At 56.3% G+C, this 24850-nt stretch overlaps 1 protein-coding gene across 1 annotated transcript in view; it reads right to left on the reverse strand.

The window, feature by feature from the left end:
- The window catches only part of Stk32c (serine/threonine kinase 32C), a 65067-nt gene extending 44641 nt beyond the window's left edge, over nt 1–20426 (reverse strand). Inside the window, exon 1 of the mRNA XM_077105395.1 lies at nt 20162–20426. Within this exon, the coding sequence (XP_076961510.1) occupies nt 20162–20426 (265 nt within the window). The remainder of the gene's footprint in view (nt 1–20161) is intronic.
- Between the last annotated feature and the right edge of the window lie 4424 nt (nt 20427–24850).

Consider the following 24850-nt stretch of genomic DNA (forward strand, 5'->3'; position numbering starts at 1 on the left):
CCAGGAGGAAGGCAGGCCATCACCAGCCGGTCCCAGCCCTCTGACCTGACGCCTGAGGAAGGGAGGCAGAGAGGCGAGCCTGGCCTCTTCACCAAGGCCGGTAAAGGCACAGCTTGCTACCTGCAGGCCACAGCAGCCCTGGGTGGGTTTGGGGAAGGACAGTTCTTCCCAAGAGCTACAAAAGCCAGGATGGTCCCGCTGCATTCCACACCCAAGTGTCCTCTGCAGAGCGGGAGGCGAGGGGGAGGGGCCACAGGGGTTGTTGCGGCCATGACCCCAGCATCACAGAGAGGGAGGCCTCATGCCTTCTGGCTCCCTATGACCAGCTTCTGCCTCCCTGGCTGCCCCCAGAGCCTGGCTGTAGCTCCCACTGCTCCCTCAACTCCACCAGGGAGCCACTCCCACACCGTGCAGTTCCCTGAGCCCAAAGCTGACAGAGTGAAGCAGGAAACAGGCTCTGGGGGCCCAGGGGGACAGCTGACCCTCCTCTGTTGCTGGCACTCAAGAAAACAGAAGCAGACCCTGACAAGAGGGGAGCAGGGGGCACCTACAGACCAACAGAGGAACACTCCACATGGACGGCCCTCGACAGCCAGCAAATCCCCTTGAAGATAAAAGTGACCAAAACCAACACGAGGGGAGTGGAAATCTGAACCTCCGTGTCTGGGAGGTAAGATTCGTGATTGAAACCTTCCCACACAGGAAACTCCGGGCCCAACGGCTTCCCTGCGAATTCCAGCCCACATTTAATAGAGAAATAGCAACAGACACGCAGACTTGTCCAGAAACTGAAGGAGAAGGGAGGATGGCCCAGCAATTTCGTGAGGCCAACAAAGCCTAATCCACAATCTGGCAGAGCAGCATCTGTCCCAGTCCACACTGCTGGGACAGAGGGCTCCGAAGCACAGACGGACCGCTCACAGAGCCAGAGACCGAGACCCAACAGCGACGAGGGCCTTCTTGCTGTCTCGTCATGTGGGGAAGGACAAGGGAGGGACAGCTGTCCCCGGCAGCCTCATCCCAGGCCCCAGGGGGAGTCGCAGGACCCAGCACCTGGTCAGGTCCCTGCAGAGTGCCATTGCACAGAAAATGAAGGTGAGTGTGAACTGGACTTCACCCCAGTGTGGCCCAGCCCGCTGAGACCATTCCTGAGACACTGGACTCAGCAGCGTGTGGAACCTGAGGCACAAGGCTGGGTGACACTCAGACCCGATCAAGGCCAGTCACCACGCTGACAGAACCAAGGAGAAACCAAAGTCCACTCCCACTGATTCAGAAAAAGCCACAGGCAAAGTTCCACAGCCGTGAAGGCCCAAGAGCCCACACCCCGAGGCCACCACTACAGCAAGAGCTTCCTGCGTCTGAGTAAAGGCAGCCTCAGGAGGCCCACCAGGGCTTGTGGAGGGCAAGCCTCCGCTCCCTGAGGCCAGGGTCCCCCAGCACTGCTCACAAGCCCCAGCCATGGGACAGGGATCTACTTGTGATGAGAAGTCTGCCCCCTGAATCCAGAGAAGATGCCACAAATAAACACCGAGGCGCAGGAGGTGGCAGGATACAGGGTCGGTACACACAACCCATGTTATTTTAGAAACGAAAATAGGTAGGGGTGAATTGAACAGAATATGTACAATGCCTGTGCACTGAAAACTAAGAAACTAAAAAAACAAAACAGGAATTAAAAGTCCGGAATGAAATGGTACAACAGGCCATGTTCATGGACTGCAAAACCCCCAGTTTTATGAGGTCCACTCTCCCTTAACCAGTGAGTGTCCATATGACCCCAACCGGCATTTCCTCCAAAAGAACACAAATAGGGTCTACTGTTTCTGAACATCGAGGCGCTAAGAATCCAGATCAGCCGATCTGCAGACAGAACGCAGGCACAAGGCGGCTTTCAAGACTTAGGAGGCCACGGTGATGGCACCGCAGGGCATGAGAGCAAGATAGGCCCAGCAGGTGGCATGAGCAGAAACTCGTCCAGGAGGAGGCCCCCAATTCTAAGTTGGAGTCTTAAGGAAAGTGCCATGGAGATGCAGTGGGAAAGTCCTGTCACTCCAGCAGAAGATGCACTTCCAAACACAGCCATGTTCCAAGGAGGAGAGGTGGGGGGAGGGGGCAAGGGAGGGGATGGACAGGGAGGAGGGGGATGCATGGAGAGAGTCATGGAGAACCCTCCTGGGAGGTGAGTCTCCTGCACCCCACCTGCATACAATGCATGCATGGAGCCACAGGGAGCCCCCTGGGAGGTGAGTGTCCTGCACCCCACCTGCCCACAATGCATGCATGGAGCCACAGGGAGCCCCCCTGGGAGGTGAGTGTCCTGCACCCAACCTGCATACAATGCATGCATGGAGCCACAGGGAGCCCCCTGGGAGGTGAGTGTCCTGCACCCCACCTGCCCACAATGCATGCATGGAGCCACAGGGAGCCCCCTGGGAGGTGAGTGTCCTGCATTCTTACTACTTTTTTATATAAATTATACTTTTAATAATCTGTTCAGAAAATTGGATGGCATCAAAACAAACTCACATAAACCATGTCTATTATAATAGCATCAAAGCAACTATTTGTAGATGAACATATGAAAGGTGTATAAGGCCTGACTGCTAGAACTACACCCCAGTGCTGAGAAATTCAAGAAAGCCTAAATAAGTGGAGCGATATACTGTGTTCATGAATTGAAAGGCTCAATATTATTAAGATGTCCAGCCTCCCTAAAATTGACTTACATTTTGTGTGTGTGGGTGTGGTGCTGTTGATTGAACCCAGGGTCTCGTGCCTGCAAAGCAAGCACTCTACCAACTGAGCTATATCCCGAGCCCAAAATTGATTTACATATTTAACACAATCACAATCAAAACCACTTCAGGCTTTCTGTAGAAACTGACAGAGTGATCAAAACTTACATGGAAATATAAAGGACTTAGAATTGCCAAAACAATTGGAAATAAGCAATATCGGAGGATGTACACTAGGTCACTTCAAGGTTTACTAAAAGTGCAGTAAAGAGGCCCCAGAAACAAACGCACAGTTGCTGACTTCTGTGGAAGGTCCAAGGCAATCCCTTGGGAAAGGAAAGTGCTTTCAAGGAAGGTACTGGAATGACCAGATAGCCACTTGGAAAAAATGAACCTTGACCCCACTTCACACCCTGCACAGAAGTTAATTTGAAATCCGAGATCTGAACTCACTGCAGGACTAGGGAAGTAGCTCACTGGCAGAGCATGTGCTTAGCTTGTGCAAGAGCCCGGGTTCCATCCTCAGTAGGACACACACTCAAAGAAATTTCAAAATATAAATATTTCTTACAAAAGACAGAGAAATCACTAATCCAAAAGACTGCTCATCAAACAAGAATACTGAGAATGAATGGTAAGACACAGGCTGGGAGAAAGCATTCACAGCACGGAGATCCATCCAAGAACCCGAATCCTATGACTCAAAGACTCCTACCACTAAATATTAATAAAAGACACACACACAACACACGCGCACGGCATGAGACTTGAACAGACACTTCACCAAGGAAAACATCAAACAGTCTGACTTCAGGCTGCCAACAAATGACCACGGACTGGGTGGCTGACTGACCTTCTCTGACTTCTCACACTTCTGGGGGCACAAGTACTGGGTCGAGACACTGGATTGTGGGGTGTCTGGTGGGGGCCCACCTCCTGGGTCACAGCCATCCCCCTACTGTGTCTTCACCCAGGAAAGATGCATTCTTGTCCCAGGTGGTTCCTGAGAGGACACGGGAGTGGCATGCAGCTCACAGGAAATGTCATCTCCAAATGGAAAGTGGGACCTCTAGCCAGAGCACTGAACTGCTTGGGCCGTGTGACAAGGCTTCCAGGAGCACTAAGCAGCCATCAGCCTCTGGGCCTTGTGATGCCAGGCCTGGGTGCCACCTCCTGAGGCAGCCTCCCGCCCACAGCCCTGAGGATCCAAGGTGCTGTGCCTTCACAGGCGCCCACCTGAGCCACCCATCAGGCACCCCAGCGAAGCAGCGTGGGGAGAGGCGCAATCCGCCCTTGTCTGAGGACTTGTCACCTCTCTGCTTGGCTCTGACGATGACTCACTGGGCTGTGGGAGCGCAGTGTTTGAGCAAGGAAGAGACAGGTCGGCAGAGCAGCTGCCGTGGAGGAGAAGGGCCCCGCTGGATGACAATGTAATTAAAGGAAACTTTCCGAACCTTCCAATTAACTCGCTCTGCAGATGAGCTGGCTCGTGTCCTCTGGAGCATTGCACTTTTAATTTAAAGGAATTTGAGTTCATTTTTGTCACAGTTTCTTGAGATTCCACTGTACTGGGGCTTACTGGACACAACCACATGGGTCCAGAGCCAGGACAGGCCTGCATGGCTCTAGGTGACCACTGTTCCCTCTAGCCCATCAGCCCGTGGGTGCATTCATACACAGATCATACATGCAGGGCCTGAAGATGCATGTCACCTGCATGAGAGGGTGGGCTCAACCCTCCAAGGATCCCAGAGCCCTTGGGACAGGACACCTCTCTTGTCACCCTTAAGTAACGAGCCCTAGTTGGGTAACAGGCTGGCTGGTGGACGAGGTCATGCTCCCGAGACACTAGCTCACTGCCATGCAAGCCAGCCTGGACCCTCATTGCCCCTCTGAAAGCCTGGAGAGGCATTGCACTAGGTCCATTCCATCTTCCCGTCTCCTCCAGCCTCCCACATGGACACCAAGGCTGAGCTGTGCCAGGGATGAGGTTCTTGACACCCACATAGAGCATCACCCACTCCCGCCTGATCAGGCGCACCTGATGCCAATCAGCCTGGGCTTCAGCAGAGCCTGAAAGAGCACACACCCAGGAGCCCATTCCCAGCGGCACACCTGCCCACTGAGGGCTGCTCCTGTGAGCTAGTGGACACAGACCATGGGGCTCACTGCCCTCCCTGTGTGGCCCAAGTGACCACCCTGGCCACCCAGCTATAAGCCACTCTCTGCCTAACCTTATCTGGGGACCCAGGCTGGCAGTGAAGGTAGACCTCCTGGGCCCAGCCAAGAGGCACAGTGCCCCCCTGCTCCAGCCGCTTCTCAAAGATGCCCAAAATGAGCACTAGCAAGCTCCACTGGCCCATATCCCACAGACACCCTGCCCAGTAATGGAGGGCGTCCCGCTGCGCCAGGGGCTAAGTCACTCAGATGCAGGAGTGAACCCAGGAGGCAGAGCCCGCCCTGGGCACAGTGCCTCCTCAGGTTAACGTGCTGAGAGGGCAGCACACAGCAAAGCAGGAGGAGCTAGGCTGGCCTGGGGAGAGGACACCTAGTGGCCACGTCCCAGTATCCTGGCCTGGACTTGGTGGGATGCCCCTCTTGAACTTGGAGATGGCCCAAGTGACCACTCTGGCCACCCAGCTGTAAGCCACTCTCAATCCAGGGAAATTTCTTTGCCAGCCAAAGCCTATCTGGAGAGCTCCTTCCCCGACTGTAGCCCCAGTGGACACAACCTCAGGGTGACAAAGAGGCCAAGCCATCCTGCTGGTCCGGCTGGATCAGGAGGCAGAAGGCAGGCTGCACTGTCCCAAGGCATGGGGTGGGGACACTTGCTATGGCAGAGCATCTTGCCTGCCCCAACTGGTGAGGGGAGCGAAGCTGATGGCCAGGCAGGCACAGGGCACTGTGGATAGGCAGTGGGGCTCCGTCGAGGAGCTGCAGAGTGGGGCTGGCCACAGGGGAGGAGCTGGGGAGAGAGCACACAGCAGGTGCTGAGCATGGGCACCAGGCAAGGGGAGTGCAGCTAGAGAGGGCCACTCTGAGGGCAGCACTGGACACTCGGGGAGACCCCAGAGAAGGCACAGCCAGAGCCAGGGCAGAAAGAGGCTCAGCGCTCATGAGACCTGAGACAGAGAGAGAAGCTGCTCCTTTGAAGGCAGGGCCAAGATGGTATCCTGAAAGTCCAGGGTGGGGCATGAGGGGAAAGGGGGCCCAGGGAGCATCCCCAGCACCCGGAAGGACACCCAAGAGGGGAACTCAGGCAGCGCAGGTGTGGGGGGATTCGGGACTGGTTCTGACTGTGAGCGGCATCTGTGACACGCAGGAATGATGTCAATCCCGGCTGGACAGAAAAGTCTGCAGTGTGGGAGGCGGGCCCAGCTGGGACGCACACTTGGGAGCCACTGGCATACAGATGACATTCGGAGCCACAAGTCCACCCACGCCTGAGTGAAGTGAGAGGGGAAGGAGCCTGGAGGCACCCAGCACAGAGTTGGGGTGACAGAGAGGGTCAGCGAGGAGGCTGAGAAAGACCACTGGGCAGTGGGCGTCCCACAAGCCCTGGGAAGAAAGGTCACGGGGGAATTCAAGAGCGTGGGCTCCCGCATGGGCCAAAGAGAAGGACCATCAGAAGGCCGTGTGAAGGGGCTGTCCAGGGCAGCCCAGGAGCAGAAGGTCAGGTCTGACCATAAGGGTCACGGCAGGACAGTGGGAGGAGTCTGACTGCAGGGGTCACAGTGGGACAGTCTGATCACAAAGGATCAGGAGGGGACAGTGGGAGGGGTCTGACCACAGGGGGTCATGAGGGGACAGTGGGAGGGTCTGACCACAGGGGGTCATGAGGGGACAGTGGGAGGGTCTGACCACAGGGGGTCATGAGGGGACAGTGGGAGGGTCTGACCACAGGGGGTCATGAGGGGACAGTGGGAGGGTCTGACCACAGGGGGTCATGAGGGGGCAGTGGGAGGGTCTGACCACAGGGGGTCATGAGGGGACAGTGGGAGGGTCTGACCACAGGGGGTCATGAGGGGACAGTGGGAGGGTCTGACCACAGGGGGTCATGAGGGGACAGTGGGAGGGTCTGACCACAGGGGGTCATGAGGGGACAGTGGGAGGGTGTGACCACAGGGGGTCATGAGGGGACAGAGGGAGGGTCTGACCACAGGGGGTCATGAGGGGACAGTGGGAGGGTCTGACCACAGGGGGTCATGAGGGGACAGTGGGAGGGTCTGACCACAGGGGGTCATGAGGGGACAGTGGGAGGATGTGACCACAGGGGGTCATGAGGGGACAGTGGGAGGGTCTGACCACAGGGGGTCATGAGGGGACAGTGGGAGGGTGTGACCACAGGGGGTCATGAGGGGACAGTGGGAGGGTGTGACCACAGGGGGTCATGAGGGGACAGTGGGAGGGTCTGACCACAGGGGGTCATGAGGGGACAGTGGGAGGGTGTGACCACAGGGGGTCATGAGGGGACAGTGGGAGGGTGTGACCACAGGGGGTCATGAGGGGACAGTGGGAGGGTGTGACCACAGGGGGTCATGAGGGGACAGTGGGAGGGTGTGACCACAGGGGGTCATGAGGGGACAGTGGGAGGGTGTGACCACAGGGGGTCATGAGGGGACAGTGGGAGGGTCTGACCACAGGGGGTCATGAGGGGACAGTGGGAGGGTGTGACCACAGGGGGTCATGAGGGGACAGTGGGTATGGATCTGCCTGCAGGGGTCGAGGGAGACATGGAGGAGGGAGGAAGAGGACAGCAGGACAACAGTGGGGGTCCTGTGAGAACATGGAGCATGGGATCGGTAAAGCTCTCTTGTTGTGGGGAACCTGTTACGCACTCGACAAGCACCGGAGGCCCCTGGATGTTGGCACTTGTCCCGTGTGTGGACACAGGGCCTGTGTGCCCTCAGGCCCTCAGGAGCTGGCAGTCGGACCGTCACCAGCCACGACCCTGTGGGGAGAGTGCAGCCTGGAAGTCCCAGCCTGGGCCTGCAACTGGCCGTCCTCCAGGGTCAGAGCCTTGAGCACGGTTCTCCACAGCCCGGGGCCTCTCCAGAGCGCCGATAGCGCGTTCCTTGGAGGACATGAAGACCAAGAGTCCAGGGACCAGCAGCTCTACCTGCAGACAGGGGTCCAGGGACGGTGGCTGGAGGAAGATTCCGCGGCTCAGCTGACAGGAGCTGCAGGCCCTGGCAGGAGGCGGGGTGCAGGCAGAGGCCCAGGGCACAGGAAGCAATCGTGACAGCGAGTGTGTGAACCAGGCTCGTGGTCGGGCCATTGGGGACGTGCAGTGGGCCTGGGGCTCCCAGGACCGAGTCAGCTCCACCAGTGTCTGGCTGCACCATGAAGCCAGATTCCTGGGCGGAGCAGGGCACTGGCATTTCTGCTGTCCTTGGAAGCTTTTAATTAAGGCTGAATTCACAACATGCAAATCCATGACCGGCTAAATACTGCGTTGAAGCGAGCCACTCAGGAGTCAGGAAGCTCCCGGCCCCCTGTGTGCCGTCCCACTCCGTGGTCCCACCCTGGCATCTCGCAGGGCTCGCCTCTGCCCTGTGCCTCTTACTCGATTGTCTGGCGCCCTCCCCCTCGCAGGGTTTGAGATGCTCCCCGCTCTCCTGCCAGCTGTGGGTGCGGTCCCACTGGACGGGGACTGTTGCATGTGTAGTCTGTGTGCGTTTGGCCGGGTTCTGGTTCTGGGCAGAGTGCTGGGTGGGCTGGTTCAGGTCTTGGGGTCAAGACGCACAGCCTTGTTGGTCCAGGCTAGGGACGCACTGGCTGGTGACAGGTGTCAGTGCCCCCACAGAAGCACCGTGGCGCATAAGGATGAGGGAGAACCACCCTGAGGGGAACGTGGGGCACCCTGCGGAAGGGTGCTGGGAAAGGCGGGTGCCAGCTGTGGGGCTACGGCGGGTGACCTTTTTGAGGGCTCGGGGCACCAGGGCTGGTGTGACCAGGACAGGGCAGAAATCCCGTAAGGACCCTGCAGAGAAAGTGGGAGCAGTGAGTCCAGCGTGAGCTCCAGGAGGCCAGGCGGCAGCCCACCATGGCGCAGCGTGGGGTCTGGTCCCTGGGCCGGGGCATGCTCAGAGGGCCTCCTTCTGTCTTCATCTGCCTGGCCGCAGAGAGGCTGATGCGGTGGGCTGGGAACCATCTGGGTCACCAGGAGAAGGCCCAGGCCCAGCAGAGGGGCAGGGCCAGCTCCCAAAGCTGAGGGCTGCTGCCGCTCTCCTGCAGGGGAAGGAGATGTGCAGCAGCCGGGTGGTTCCCAAGGGCCTGTGTGGATCCTCACACCACCAGCCGGGCGCACAGTGGGGGCACAGAAAGTGCATTCAGCTGAATGAACGAAGTTAGTCTCGAGCCAGCAAGTAAGTGGTCAGCCTTGGCACGGAGAGACAAGTATCCCAGGGCAGAACACGTACCCAGCACCCAGCTCTTAGCTTCTCACACAGGAACCACAGTCCTGGAGAAGTGCTGCTCCAGGCCGGGACAGGAAACACAGAACAGGCCTGGAGCATCCTGGACACCAGGAGCTCGCCCCAGAGAAGCGGCAAGCAGACAAGAACACCGCTGAGGCTCGCCCGGGAGCCGGGAGCCACGCGGCCTGGCACAGGGCACACGGCACACAGCCGAGCTGGCTGTCACCCAGCGCGAGAGTCCACGGTGCAGTGCAGGACTGAGTGCCCCTAAATGGGGAAAGAGGCCGGCCTTCTGTGCAGAAGAGTCCCACACGATTGCACAGGTGCGTCCCCGCAAGAACCAGGGCCCACGCCTCGCGTGTGGGCAGCAGGCAGCGAACGTCCTCCCAGGGCACTGGACAGAGAGGGAAAATAGCTTCACAGCGACAAACACACCTGTTACGGCCTGGGCCCCAGGTCCACTGCGGCCAGAGGCGGGGTCCACAGTGGCAGTGTGGGGGGTAGCGGAATCTTCGAAGGGAGGCCTGAATGGGAGGCCTGAAAGGGAGGCCTCTGTGCCACTGAAGGGTGTCCTCACCAGGGTTCTGGGGTCAGTCTCTCTTGCCCAGCTTCAAATTGTTCACGGAAGCTCTCAGATATCCTCTCTTCCACCTTGGGATGTCCCCATCCGCCATCCTCAGAGGCCACATCATGGGCCACCTGTCTTGAACTCTGAACCTCAAACTCTGAGCTAAATGCACCTTCTTTTCTTTACCAGCAGTCTGTGTCAGGTATATTGTTACAGTGGCAAAAAGCTGACTCATCCAACCCTCCGCCAGGTGACAATGAGTCCTGGGGATGGCATCTCACCCTCAAAACCCACAACCCAGCCCAATCCTGGGGCATTCCACAGAGCACCCGACATCACCTCAAGGTGCCAGACATCAGGAAAGTCGGAGAAGCTGTCAAGCCCCAGGAGTCCTGTCTCTAATTGCCATGTGGGGTCCTGGATGGGGCAGCAGAGGACATTAGGGGAAAGTAAGGAAATGTGACAAAGGTGGCCTGTGGCTCACAGTGACGTATCGACTTTGCTTCTCCAGTCCTGACAAGGGCACCATGCTAATGCCAGATGTCAACCCGGGAGAAAAGCAGGCGTAGGGTATGGGGGACTCAGTGCCGTCTTCCCGGCTTTCCGTGAATCCACAACACTCCAGAATAAGTCATTAGAAAACGTGTTTTAAGAGTGATACATGTTTTTGTGTGCATTACACTTGGACTGTAAGGGAAAACTCAAAGCAGTTGTCACATTAGTTTCTGGGATTACATAAGATACTGAGAGTCTCGATACTTGTCATTTCCATTACATAATAAAAAGCTATAAAGGGAAAAAAGATCACTCTGGTAACAGTATCTTGCAGTTAAACAGAGACCCATGTCATTTATCATCTAATCCAGGTCACCCTAGAGTAAAAGGGGACACTATTAATGATCAGGCCAGGTCAGCCGCATGAAGCGGAATGTCCCAGGCGACCTGGGACAGAGAAGTAGGGCTCAGGGGCTTGTGCCCTCTGGGGTTCCACCAGCTTCAGTGACTGTGGAAGGAGGCTGAGCTGGACAGTGTGGGGCAGGAGGCTCAGCGGAAGCCAGGAGAGCTGTGGCCCTGTGGAGGGAGGACAGGACCACACACTTCCATGCAGATTCTCCCCCCACCACTGTCCATCCCACTGGCCCCGCACTGCCCTGCACCACACCGTCCTGGGCAGGAGACCCCACCAGGCCCTTCTCTCTGCAACCTAACTGCTCCAGGAAGGAGCACTGGGACCACAGCAGAGGATTCTTTGGCTCTGCCCTCTGAGGAGCCACCTCAGAACAAGGGGCCCCTCTTCCCATGTTGGTCCCTGTGTGACCGGAGCAGCCTGCCCACCCTGCACTGCTCACCAGCTCTCAGGTCTCTGCCCAGCTGCTGGCCCTGCCCACAGTGACTGCACCTGGGCTCTCCAGGCACCAGGTGCCGCTCGATGGCCAGGCAGGAGCAGGGTCACACTCGGGGCCGGGCCCACCCTTCCTCAGCTCTCGGTTTCACACCTCTCTCCTCTGCATATTCTTTCCTCTCTGCTTTATCCTTTTCTTCCCTCTCACCCTCCACCCCGCCTCAGGTACTAACTTTGCAAATTATCTTTTCTGCCCATGGAACTAAAACATGATTCCAGAACCTCAAGATGAGCTTGATACTGAGAAGAAAAACAGTGAAATCAACATGGGAGACCCTGGGTGGATCACAGGTAGAACCTACAGTGGCAGCACAGGAAGCCCTGAATCAGGATTCTGGAGACTTTCTCAGACAGTCCCAGTCAGAGGTGGAGAGAGCCACGTGCTGGGGCCTGGCCCTGACACCTACAGCACGGTGCACCCCTGCTTCTTGGCTTTGCTTGTCAAACATAAGAAGATGTTGACTTTGAGGGTAGGAAACAGATTTGCCTCCAAGATCTTCCAGTTTCCAGACATGGAAGATGCTTCGTGTCTCTGGCACAGCAAGCTGGGTGTGCCGCTGGGCACTGGGCCGGCTGGCTACCTGGGGTCCTGCGTGGTCCCAGGTCAGAGCTGCCAAGAGGGAGGCAGCCACCCTGCTCTCCGACAGCCCTCTAGTCTGTCTCTGAGTCCTCCTGCCCTGGGCCCAGCTCTTCCTGACAGCCACCATGCTGACCAACAGCCCCCAATCCACCCCAGACACAGCGCCTGGGTCACAAGGAACCCCTCCTTGGATCTGTGCCACACGCTTCCTTCGACTGCAGGGTGTGGCAGAAGTGGCGTGGAGCCCATCCATGCCTGGGCCACAGAAGGCCTGGCATAGTCCACCCTTGTGTTCTTGGGAAGTCCTTCTGGCTCCTGCAGGGACCTTGGGGAGGAGAAGCCCATGGACTATGGGGTCACTGTGGGTAAAAACGTGTCCTGGGTTCTTCAGTATTCTCGAAAGGCTGAGCCTCACCGGCTCCACCAAGTGTGCACGGGACTTGGTGACCAGCTTCTCACAGGACCGGGTGGAAGTGCCTGGGACTCAGATCCCGACTGGGGAGTGCGTGTGGTGAGGAGCCGAGGCCTCCAGCCCACGTGGGGAACTGGCTGGAACTAGATCCTGCAGCCCCAGTCAAACCACCAGAGGTGGCAGCCCCAGCTGCCAAGACCACAGCTCACACAAGACCGAGCTGATGCGCCCAGGCCACTCTAACGTGCCAGAACATGCAAACTGCGAGGTGGTGTTTCTCACTGTAAGCCACTAAGTTCTGAGGAAGTCGGTCCAGCAGTGCTAGATATCCAACACGCCCACCTACGGCGGAACAGACCCCAGACAGGGCCCTAGGAGGCTCCCACCAGCCTCCAGCCCCAAGCCACTCTGGCCGAGATGCCACATACTGAACCAGGAGGCCACCTGGGATGCTCTGGTCCCACAGATGTCACATGGGGTAGAGGGACCTGTCCCCACTGAGCCCTTCCAAATTCCCAGCCCACAGAATCAGAAGAAGTAATCAAAATAGTCATTAGGTCACTGCATTAGGGTCATTGCCAGAGAAGGCTGCAGACCACAATGTGGCCCCAGCAGGAAGAGCATCGGTTTTTGAGATGGGATGCCAGGACCTGTCCCCCTTGGGCTGCTTGGGCAGTCCTACTGTGAACACCAGCTCTGAGGTCAGTGTGGCCCCCGCCCAGGGCCCAGGCAGCTCGCCAGGAGAGCACACACAGCGTGAGCCCCTGCCCTCCAGGCAGGGGCTCCAGGGAGGGGTTCTGAAGGTGCAGAGGCCTTTTTAAATCACTGTGAGAAATGGAATGTGCTCAGTTCCTATTTTTAATAAATTGGGGGCGATACTGACTCCCACCTGTAGCCAACTTGGCTTCAGAACTTAAATGACATCAAGCTGGGATTTCACACGATGGGGCTGGAGCTTCGGGGGAGCATGTTAGAGACTGTCCTGGCTCCTGGCAAGGAGAACAGGGATGGGGCAACCTGCCTCACAGCAGGGGCACGGACCCCGCAGGGTGGACCAGGTCTGCTCTCAAGCCGTAGCAGCGCTGATCTCTGCAGCTGCTCGGCTTCTAACATAACAGATTTGGAGTCAATGGGAAGCTTGGTTTTTGATGAAGCAGCCATTCTGGCTTTTTAAGTAACGATGATTGTGTTAGTTACAGTTCTACCATATGGCTTGAAATTTGGGGCATCGCAACCATTCCGCATGTGGGTCCCACCTGTCTTTTAAGGACAGCATCTGTCCAGGCTCTGGGCAGGAGAAAGACCCCTCAGAAGAGCCCCAGGCACAGGGAAGACATGCTCACCCCACCTAGACCCCAGCGTGAGGAGGCCGGGAGGACAGGGTCCAGCCACTTGCCAGTGCCTCAGCCAGCAGGAGAGATGCGGGCCACCAAAGCTGCAGTGTCTTCCAGCTGCACAAGAGCAGGAGCAGGGACAAAGGGACCAGCATGGTCAGATGAGGAGGGCAAATCTGGACGGGGAGCAAAGTGAGGACGGCAGAGGCTGAGCTCCTGACGGGGAAGGGGCAAGAGAGGCCAGGGCCAGGCCCCGGCCCCCGCGTCAGAACCAGGGCTCCCGGGGGCAGAGCACTCCCAGCAGGGGGCACCCCTCCTGCAGCAGGCAGGAGGACCCAGAAGGACCCAGACCGAGAGAGTGGGCTGTACCTCAACAGCCCGTCCAAATGACGTCCAGAGGAAGAGGCCACATGAACAAGGGGCAAGCCTCTGGCCGCAGTGCTGGGTGGTGGACGCAGTCTACAGAACACCGAGGGACACAGAAGAGGTCAGCCTGGGAACAGGGTCGACACAGAAGTAAAACAGTTACGCAGCACCAGCTCATAACTGGCAGCTCTGTCCCAAGGGCCAGGTCCCCCAGCACTAGGGCTGTGTGTCCAGCCAGCACTGGGCAGGGCCAGGGCAGGCCGCCCCAGCTGTCCTCAGCTCCCCCAGGGCCCAGGCCAAGGGACACGGCCCATGGGCTTCCTGCCCTCCCTCAACAGTGCACACACCTGCTGTATACCCGCTGACGCTGAGCTCCCTGCATACAACTGACATATACTCATGGAGTTCACCGTCCAGGCCTGCTACATGCTCACGCTTACTGGACTCACTAAACACCTGCTGCATACCCACTGATACCCACTGAGCTCCTGCTGCTCAGAGTCTGTCCATGGCCCAGCAGTGTGGCCTTGCCTGGAAGGCCGCTGGAGATCCAGACCCCCTGACCCCGGATCCGGTGATGTGCATGATATGATGCTAGTCACAGCTCTGGAGCTGCACGGAGCTCCTCGAAGCGAGTGCTCCCCGCGGCCTGACCTCCCTCCCAGCATCTTCCTCCTCTAGGGTCCATCTGCAGAGAGAAGCCTGGAGAAGAGGACCTCCACTGCATGCCTGCATCTCCTCTCAACCGAAAGCTGGGCGGCTTCATTTTTAAAGAAAAAGCAGCTTATTTTTAGACTTGTAAAATGTACAACCAGATGGATAGACACACAGAACTGACATTTGTTACATAAAAAAGTGTGACAGTGGGTCCCAAGTCCATTCTAGAGCCGCCTCATCATGGGGGAAAGGAGGCTGCAAGCTCCGCAGCCACCCAAAGGCCCTCTGCTGGACCAGTACCTGAGAACCCAGGAGCAAACGTCCAGGGGGCCCGAATCAGGCCAAGGCCACATGCCCTCCTACCAACCTGAGCCCACATCCTGACCCCCACACGGGGGGACTCTAAGTCAGCTGCTGCCCTGCCAGGGCCCTGCAGTGTGGGCCTCACTGCCCTTTCCCCCAGGGCCAGGCGGCCAGGAATTCACACCCCGCTGGACAAAGGCCTGAACTGGGCCAGGCCCACAGTGAAGTGACGGGAGCCCTGGGGAGGGCCAGCAGAGAGCCCTGTATGGACCTCTCCTGTGCCCCTCGAGCCCTGGGTAATGACATCAAGGAAAGCAATGCAGGGCTGGGGGCGGGCTCAGCGGCGGAGCGCTTGCCTCGGACATGCGGGGCCCTGGGTTCCATCCTCAGCACCACATAAAAATAAATAAACAAAATAAAGGTATTGTGTCCAAATATAACTAATTTTTTTTTTTGAAAAAGAAAAACAAAGGACAAAACATGTCATTTTACCAAATTTTACTGAGTCACTTGTCACAGGTCACCTGACAGATCACTCAGAAGGAAAGTAACCCAAAAACCATGAGGACTAATCATGGCAGGGCGAAGCGGCCACATTCAAGATGAATGTTTTAACAAGTGGTTTTCCATTATGCCAACACTAACCAGAGTGAACTCCCATTCACAGGTCAACGAGGAGCCACCAACATACAACAAGAGTGACTTTTAACCTCAGAAACATCCTAAGGGCTGGGGAAATAGCTCACTGGGTGGAGTGCTGGCCTCGTTTGCACAAGGCCCTGGGTTCAGTAGCATCCTAAGTGTGTTCAGCTTGATCAAGCACAGAACACACAGAGGGAACTCTTTCCCACAGTATGTCAAACGTTGTTTCCAATGAATTGAAATTTTCAATGTAGAAGGTAGAACCACCCGAGTGGTAGAAGAAAGTATGAATGCAGATTTACAAGTGGAACTATTATTACTTGTGGCTGGAAAAGGACTTTGTAACACACACCAAGGCGGAACGCTTCCATGAAGTGGACGTGGAGGAACCCGACCACACACGGACTGAGCACATCCCTAGAGGAGGAAAGCCCAGCCGCATTAAAAGGTAAATGGCGAACAGCAGAAGGTTGTTCAAGGCCAAGTTTCTACATAAGGAAGGGTCCAACGGTACCGGACACAGAGATCATTTTTTAAAAATGTTTTTTAGTTGTAGATGAACACAATGCCTTTATTTATTTACCTTTATGTGGTGCTGAGGATCGAACCCAGGGCCTCACCCATGCAAGTGCTCTACCACTGAGCCCCAGCCCGGCCCCCCAGAGGGCACTTTGGTGGGTGAAAGACTCAAAGACAAGGAGCACTCATGTGTGAACTCTAGAGGGAGAGACCACCAGGAGGAGAGGGGATTGGGAAGGGAGGCAGGACAGCAGGGGAGACAAGATCAAAACACGTCATACAGACGCACCAGTGTGCTGCCATGAAACCCATCAGTCTGTACAATTGATGTCATTAGTCAAAGAAGAAAGAAAAAGAACAGGACAGCAATTGTCCAACACAAAACCCCAGCCAAGAGCACTCACTAGTAAATTGCAAAAAAATAACCAAACAAAGAAAAATACTAAAATACCTTGAACATGAAAAGCAGGTTAGCAATCTCACTGGTGATCAAAGAAACTGCAAAATATTAATGCCGTCTTGTTTATCTCTTAAATTAAAGAAAAGAAAAAGAAACACTGCTTACAATGTAAGGAGGATTCGGAGAGGACCCTTGGAGCAAGTAAAACTGACCTCCCCTTCCCTGGCCAGCTCCTAAGCAGGTCTCCCCTGCTGCTCGCTCTTCCAGGCCCCCGTTTCCACTCATGCGACCTTATTTATGTCCCCTTGCGTACTGTCAGGCTCCCCACTTCCCTCTGGTCTAGTCGGCCAACAACAGCAGGGCCATACCAAGAAGTCCTCACTGTGCAGCCGTGCCCAGGATAGCTGGTCACAGCTCCACTCCCACCCGGGGGGCCAGCCACACGCATCCCGACACTCTGCTTGGACCTCTGGCTTAGCTCTGGCATTCCTGGAAATGTGTCCTAAGGTAAGAGACACGTGCCCTAGCTGGCTGTGCAGAGATACTCCTGTCCACAGAGTCGATGCTACTCTAAACACAGAGACATCAAGCAGGAAATTAAGTCAACAGGGAAAATCACGTCCACACAGGAAGACAGCAAAGCAGTGATCTGCCCCTTGTGCCTCAAAATCACAAGGAGGCTCAGGGAGGAGAGTATCCACACCATGCCCTGAGACCTAAGACCACCCACAACATGCCCACACCCAGAAATTCAACCACAGAGTCTTGAGAGAGAAGTGGAGCCTTTTTAGAACACCCACAAAATCTGTATCCTGCTCAGGGTGAAAACGGCTACTGTGAACTCAGCCATCAATGCTTCAGACTGCAAGACATCGACAGCATCTCACTACATAAAAAACTAGGTTTCAACACAACAGTACATGGTGCACAGCCCCGCTTCTTTAAAAAAAAAAAAAAAATGCAGCAAAGGTGTGTTTCTATATGGCAGCAGGACTGCATCCAGATTCCAAGGAGGCTGGGACGTGCACCACAGCTCAGGTTCCAGAGCCTGGCAAAATGCACAGAAATGAGAAAAACAAAATTCCTTTCTCTTTAGTGTTTTAATTATAAAAGCAGTGACTGGAGAACTGGGAAGCCCCTGTCCCAACTCCACTCTCCCAACCAAGGGTGCCAGGCTTCGCTGCCTACAAGGGTCTCACTTCCTCCAGTGTTCTGGGCCCAGTCAAGTCCCCTCCGTGTGTGACCACTCTGAGCTGTAAGCTAAGGCCACAGTGGGTCTGAGGCAGCAGCCACACCCTCCCCAGGCGACTCGCCGGGAGGCCCTCTGCATCACAGGGACACAGAAGCAGAGGAGTGGGGGGCTTGCCCAGCTCCCTGCAGCTCTGTGGCAGAGCACAGAGGAAATGAGGTTGGTACCAGGTTCAACCCCAGAAGAAATGGCACACAGAGGGACATGGGGCCCACGGGAAGGAAAAAGGAGCCCTAGAGTGAGGAAGAGAAGCAAAGAATTCCACAGTGCACCAAACACCTGCCGAAGAAGGAATGGGGCTCTGGATTCCCCAGGGAGAAGCAAGAACAGAGGACATTTAAGCTCGTACATGTCATAACTATACTTTTTAGTTGAAATTTACCTGGCACTTAAATTGCCCTCCTATTTTCTTTTTTACAGTTTTTAAAATTTTTTTCTCTTCATACCAATTTGATATATTAATTAGGTGTTTTAATATAAAAAAATTCATCAGAAGGCCTTGCATTACCATGGCAACTGTGCAGTTCCTGTACAGGCAAGCCACCAGCACAGCACAGCCACAGCTTGAAGGCTGGCTCTAGTGGGGCCAAGACTAGGGGAGTGACTGCGTCTCCCAAAAACAGAGGGACCAGGCCACAGCCTCTTCCTGAACCAGGCGTCCTGGCCTATCCAGACTGTATCGTGAATCCATGGCCTTCACATTCAGGGCACAGCCCTCTTTGGTAAGTACCAGGTTATCTCTCAAGCCGTTTGTGCCCTCCAACAGCAAAGAAAAGTGACACTGAGTGTCACCCACCCGGAGAATGTGCTCAGCTGCCACCAGGGCCAGGCTTGACCTCCTCATCTCACCAAAGCCCAGTTAAACACCAGCGGTGTGTTCCGTGTGGGGATGTGTCCCTTGTGCCCAGTGATAAGCTGGTGACAGTTACATACACAGAGAGCAAGCTCTGTGAGCCAGCACCAATTAACCACCCCACACAAAGCCCAGAACACTCCGTACCTCTGCCATCCTACTACAAGCAAATAAGGAGGTGGGAATGTGTAAAATAATTCTCAAATCAGACAGCGAGCACCATAAACAGATCCTTTGCTCTCTTTGCCTTCTGAATGATCCTTGGATTCTGAGACACAACACACTGAACAAGCAGGGAAAGTCTACCTCCAAAGTCTGAGGGCAGCGCTGCACCACATCTGCTGCCTTGGAGAGGTGACACTAAGACACAGGGGGGCAGCGTCTCCACCAAGCACTGAGTGTATGTTTCTCAGACCTCTGTCATCCTGCAGCCAGAAGCTAGATGTAGATCTCCTTTTCTAATTAGCTCCTGCTGCACTCTGGGCTTGTTACACTTTGAATATTAATGTTGAAAACAAGAGCACAACCCAGGAAACAGTCATCACAGTGAGCTCTGACGTCCCAGAGCTCAGAACACAATGACAGACCACCCCAGAAAACACTGTGTCTGACACTGCTTTGCAGAACCCCGCTCCCCTGCCGACCTCTCCCCCGGAGGCCTGGTGAGCCCTGGCCAGCCACCCCACACTGTCTCTGTGAGAAATGAGGGCACGTGCATTCGCACAGGCTGGAGGTCCTGCTGTAATTTCCCATAGTGCTTAAATTATTTATTGGAAATAAATAGGCTGGGCTCTTGAACTGAGCTGTGCTCTTAAATTATAAAAAAAAAAAAAAAAAAAAAAAAAGGAATCCATCATATCTCTGCAGGCTGCCTACAAATGAAAATGCAGTCTTCAACTATTTTAAGAAAATGTCAAAAAAACATCAAATGTGTCATCATTGTACCACTTAAAATTATCTGCATGACATCTGTAGGGAAAAAAGCTATATGTTTGCATATGAATTACGCACAGTGGCCCCAAGGCGCCCACTGCACATCACCTTCCCGGTGTGCTGTCAAAGGTCACCCGGCAGAGCCCCAGGAGGTGTGCAGTGCACAGCCAGCTGCCTGACGCCTGTCACCTTCAGAGCCCACCTCAGGCCACTCGAGAGGCACATTCCTCCAGGTTGGCAGCCTTCTCGACAGAAGGACTTTACAGAACACTGGTTCCCCAGAGGGCAGGTCTTTGCACAAAGGCGAGGCCCTGGCTCCACAGCACAGCCCAAAGCAAAGGCCCGGCAAGCCACTGGCGCTGCACGGTCACCCTGGAGACTGAGAGGGGCCAGCTCCCCGACACACACCTCGTGCCACCTGTGGACAGGCATTTCACTTCTGAAAACTCGGCACACTACAGGTGAGCGCCTCCTGTAAAGGCAAGGAACCAACCAAGCCTGAAACACTGCCCCAAGGAAAATGAAACCTTAGGTGCTCCCCACAGTGAGCGGCGGGGCGCCTAAGCTGAGAGCCGCCCCCAGCGCCCATGGACCCTCATCTAGCAGGACCCGCCCAACGCGGCTACTCCTGGCGCAGCACTGGGTACTCAGGACCCGAGAGAGGACCTCAGCAGCGGTCCTCGAGATTCCTCGGTAACCCAGACCCGGTCCTACCGGGCGGCTGCGTTGGGTCGCAGCCCTTGCGAGAGGGAGCTAGGTCCCCAAGCTGTCCCTGGCCACACTCACCGTCCTCCTTGTCGTCAAACACCGGCCTCCGCGCCGTGGCCGCCGATATGGACGACATGGACATCCTCTTCTTCCACTTGCTCCACGGAAACAGGGGGCGCGGCTGCGCTCGGGCATCGCCCGCGTCCCGGGCCCGGGGCTGGCCAGCGGCGGGCGGCAGCAGGGCCGGGGGCGCGTCGGGTCCAGCGGGGCGCCCTCGGCCGGGGGGCGGTGACCCTGGGGGCGCCGTGGCACTGCTGCCCCTGCGCTCCGCGCCGCTCCTCATCGCCGGGCCTGGGTGCGCGCCTCTGCCAGAACCCGGAGCATGGCCCTCCCGCCGGACCGGGCGGGAGCGGAGCGGGACTCAAGGGGCCGGCGGCGCCCGCCTTGCGCCCAGCCTCGGGCTCTCGCTCGCCTGGGCAGCTCTCGGCCCCGAGGACTGCGGGTGCCCGGGCGGGCCGGGGCGGGAGGGGTCGAGGCGGGAGCGGGGTGGAGCCCAGCGCCGGGGCGGAGACGGGCGGGGCCGGGCGGGGCCGGCGCTGGGAGCGGTGCGCGGAGCTGGGCGCACGCGGGGTCTGGGACCGAGCAAGCGTGTCCGGTCCGCGCGGGTCCGCGGCACCGCCGAGGAGGCGGAGACCAGAGCCCGGGAGGACGAGCGAGGATGCCGGAGCCGGGCTGCCTCGGAGGCCCAGGAAGGCCGGATCTCGAGAACAGTGCTGGCTCCGCCAGCAAAGGCAGCGGGGAGCCTCCTCCGGTGTGTGGCGACCGTGGGGGCTCGGGGTTCCCTTGGCCTTCCACTCCCACTGCCTTCGTGAAAAGATGCCGCCCGGGGACTTTTGCCAGCCGATCGAGGGAACCTCCAACTTCAGCCTCGACCTTGGGCTTTGCGAGGCCGGGCTCTGGAACGCGGGAAGCGGCCGCGCGGGGCCGGACCCGGGTGCGGTCAGGTCGTGCAGCACTGCGGCGTGGGCCAGGCGCGATCCCGCTCTGCTGCTGCAGGTGGCGCGCGAGCGCGGCGCCCCCAGAGGATGGAGATGAGGGGCGGGGACTGACCCGTCAGCCCCGCCCCACGAGGGCGGCCCGGACCCGGTTCGGAGGCGCGCGCGCGCGCGCCCAGTGTCGAGGCTCCCCTGAGCACGTGCGTCCGCGCTGGCGGGTTCCCTGTGCTGGATCCTCTCCCAGCCCAGGCACTGGTACCGTTCTCCCCGCCCCGGTCTGCACCCAGTGGAATCGGTCAGGTCGTCCAAGGTCCCATGGCCTTCCGGAAATCTCATACCAACAGCTGGGCCCTGCACGGCCTTTGCAGTTATCTGCGAGTCTTGGGGCGTGGTTTGGCCTCAGTGCATCTCTGTCTCTTTGCAAAGTCAGGATGAGACCGTGGGAAAAACGCGCTCAGCAATTAAGAGCCGGCTCTTTCCGTAGTGCTTAGCTTCCAGTGTCTATTGCCTTGTCACTGCGCAGTCAGTTGTCGAGCTTTTGGAAGGCTCTGCTTCCTTAGGTTCTGCCTTGCAGCCAGGCCACAAAGCTGGCTGTTCTGTCCAACTTACGTGAAGCCCTAGTAGAAGAGCTGTTGCCCGCCCCTGCGCCCAGGTCCCCTTTCTTCACACAGTTCATAGCAGGGCTCTGCCCTCCCTACACCTTTGAAATTCAGTGTGGCCATCTAACCTGAATGACCAAAGAAATATGAGCACAGGTGACTTGTGTCTTTCTGGGCTCGACATTTCAGGGGCTAAATCCTACTGTCCACACTTACACCCTTGACCAAGAGGGAACTCCCATGTCTTGGAGAAAACCATGGGACACCTCCCAGCCCACTTGAACCTAAAGAACAGGGAGACATCTGCTGCTTTGTTAAATTACTGAGATCTAGAGATTTGGGGGTGTTTTTACTACAGCATAGCCTGCGTCAGCCTGAGGACTGGCTCCCCAAGCCTGCTTACCTGCCTGGCAATTGCCTGCTCCAGACCCAAGTGAACTTCCAGCTCAGAGGCAAGTTCTGGCCTCCCTGGCAGAGAGCCTGGTGGCTCCATGCTGAGCCCTCACCATTCTGACACCAGGCTGGAAGCATCAATGCCACCCCTGCAGAGAAGGCGAGTCTTCCTTCATGCCAGAGCCCTGCAGGAATGCTTCTAAGAGGGCGGGGCATTCTCCAAGGTGGAGTTCTGGGGGTCTGGGGGGAGCTGAGGCTGGGCAGGGCTGAAGGAATGGAAAGGGACAGGGAAATCAACCAGGGCTGTGAGCTGCTTGACAGCCCCCAGGGTCCCAGCCTTCACAGCATGCTCTAAGCCCAAAATTTCATCTGAATGTTTCCAGCTCACAAAGTCCCAAGGCTCCTCATCTAAATCAGGTACAGTAGTACCCCACCCCACCAGAGTCACACTTTCTGTGGTTTCAGTTGCCCTCAATCATTTGCTGTCTGAAATTATTAAGTAAGAAATTCCAGAATAAATAGTTCTTAGGTTTGAAATTGTGCATCATTCTGAGCAGTGTGAAACCTCTTACCGTGTCACTCCTACCTGCCCAGGACTTGAACCCCGCCTGCTAGTGTATCCGCGCTGTATATGCCATCCACCCTTGACTCACTTAGCAGCTGCTTCAGAGCAGGCAGATGGTCCTGGCATCGCAGTGCTTGTGCTGAGTGACCTTTCTTTACCTTAGGCATGACCATGATGTACAAGAGTGGTGATGCTGGCAATCTGGATATGCTAAAGAGAAGCTATAAAGCGCTTCCTTTAAGTTAAAACTTACAGTTCTCGATAAAGTTAAGTAAAAAATGTATGCTGAGGTGCTAAGATCTATGGTAAAAGTGAATCTTCTAACCATGAAATTGTGAAGGAGGAAAGGAAAGTTCTGGTTTTGCTATCACACCTCGGTTTGCAACATTACCACCAGTGTGAGAGTCCTTTCTTAGCTGAGAATGAAGGCATGTGTATGTGTAGAAAACATCAGCATACACAGGGCACACACATCCTCGGATCAGGCATCCACTGGGGTTCTTCAGATGTTCATCCTCTGAAAAGGGGGACAACTGTATGGGGAGACTGTGGCTGTGATCCGTCCTGAGGTAAGATACCACTCCATCTGTGGACCTGGAACCTCAGAAAACAAGCTGTCTCCTTCCAAGCCGAAAGGGAACAGGAATAAGACACCTTTCCAATCCAAAGGAAGACAGGGAGGAATCCAAGAGCTGCCGTCCTCCTGACCCCTAGGGGAGGGCAGTTTGAACCCAGCAGGAGAGGCTCCACTGAGTTCCAGGCCTGAGGAGAGCCCTGCAGCTCAGCAGTCTCTGGGTCTTCCTCACCCAGGTTCTCCCCTTCTCGTGAAGGGCAGCACACAGGTGCGCCCATGGCCCACTAGCAGTCTGTCAGCACTCCCTCACTTTGCCCTGAGCCTCCCTTTAGGTCCAAGATGGCCACCTTTCTGCTGATTGAGCATTCCCAAAAGCCTGTGAGTCTCCTCCCGGTAACTAGGAGAGTGCTCCACAAATCTTCCTGGATGCCCGTCTCCAAAGCTTCTGCTGAGGGAGCCCAGTGGAGTCAGGAGCCTAGTGGAGTCAGGACTCCAGCCCAGTCCCTTCAGCAAAACATGCACTGGTACACCCTCAGCCTCACGCAGGACAGCGGGACGTGCCTTCCCAGCAGTGAGCTTCCTAATGTCAGCATCCTTTGCAAGGCAAAGAGCCTCCGGGATAATTTAAGTGCTAGCTTAGGTTGCTCAGCAGATCTTCTTTACCTTATCTCCTTCCTCTCACATTTTAAGATGAGCAGCAGGAGAACACCAGCGCATACCTTTAACACCTCTTTACCTGGGAATCTCCTCATCTCTGTAGCCACGTTCCTCAGTTCTGCCGTTCACTGATGGAAGAGTGCAATCCAGTCCAGTCTTCTGCTGCTCTTTTACTGGGAGAATTTTCCTCCAGTTTCTAATAAGGCTCCTCATTCCCACCTGCCCTATCAGAAGCATCTTTCTTGTCCTTATTTCTACTAACCCTCTCTTCCAGGTCTTTCAGCTGATTGGCTACAGCCACCTGGATCATCAACTATCATCCTTTACTTAAAGTTGACTGGTCAGAGATGTTCTTCGCACCTACAAAACACCTTCACAGAAATACCCAGACGAGGGCCTGGGGTTGAGGCTCAGCGGTAGAGCACTCTCCTAGCACGTGCAAGGCCCTGGGTTCAATCCTCAGCACCACATAAAAGATAAATAAATAAAATATTGTGTCCAACTACAACTAAAAAATAAATATTTAAGAAAGAAAAAAGAAATGCCCAGATTAGTGCCTGACTAAGCTATGCCCAGACAAGTGGACACCTAGCACCAATCCCTGCCTGTTAACGGGACCCTTGCAAGGAGGAGCGCCTTGGGGTTCAGATAGGGGCACTTGGGAAACACCGCCGAGGCCAAGGACGTCGCGCCTTCCCGCAGATGCACCTTGTCTCTGAAGGAATCAGCCTTCCTCTGCACACAGCTTTCCAATGACTGTGACTGGGACAGAAGAGTCAAGCAATGCCACTTCTGGACCCACCCCGACCAGCCTCTTCCCTCCAGGCAACGAGAGCATCAGATGGCAGGGCGTAAAGGGGCCTGCATGGAGGAGGACAAGGCTGCTCTGGGAGGGGCAGCCTTCCTACAGAGACAGCACCCCCCCCCATCCGGGAGCAGGAAGGGGGATGGATTCTGGCTGGCAGCACTCAACCAGGGTGCTCA

The sequence above is a fragment of the Callospermophilus lateralis genome, chromosome 15 (assembly GCF_048772815.1).
Source record: "Callospermophilus lateralis isolate mCalLat2 chromosome 15, mCalLat2.hap1, whole genome shotgun sequence".
NCBI lineage: Eukaryota > Metazoa > Chordata > Mammalia > Rodentia > Sciuridae > Callospermophilus > Callospermophilus lateralis.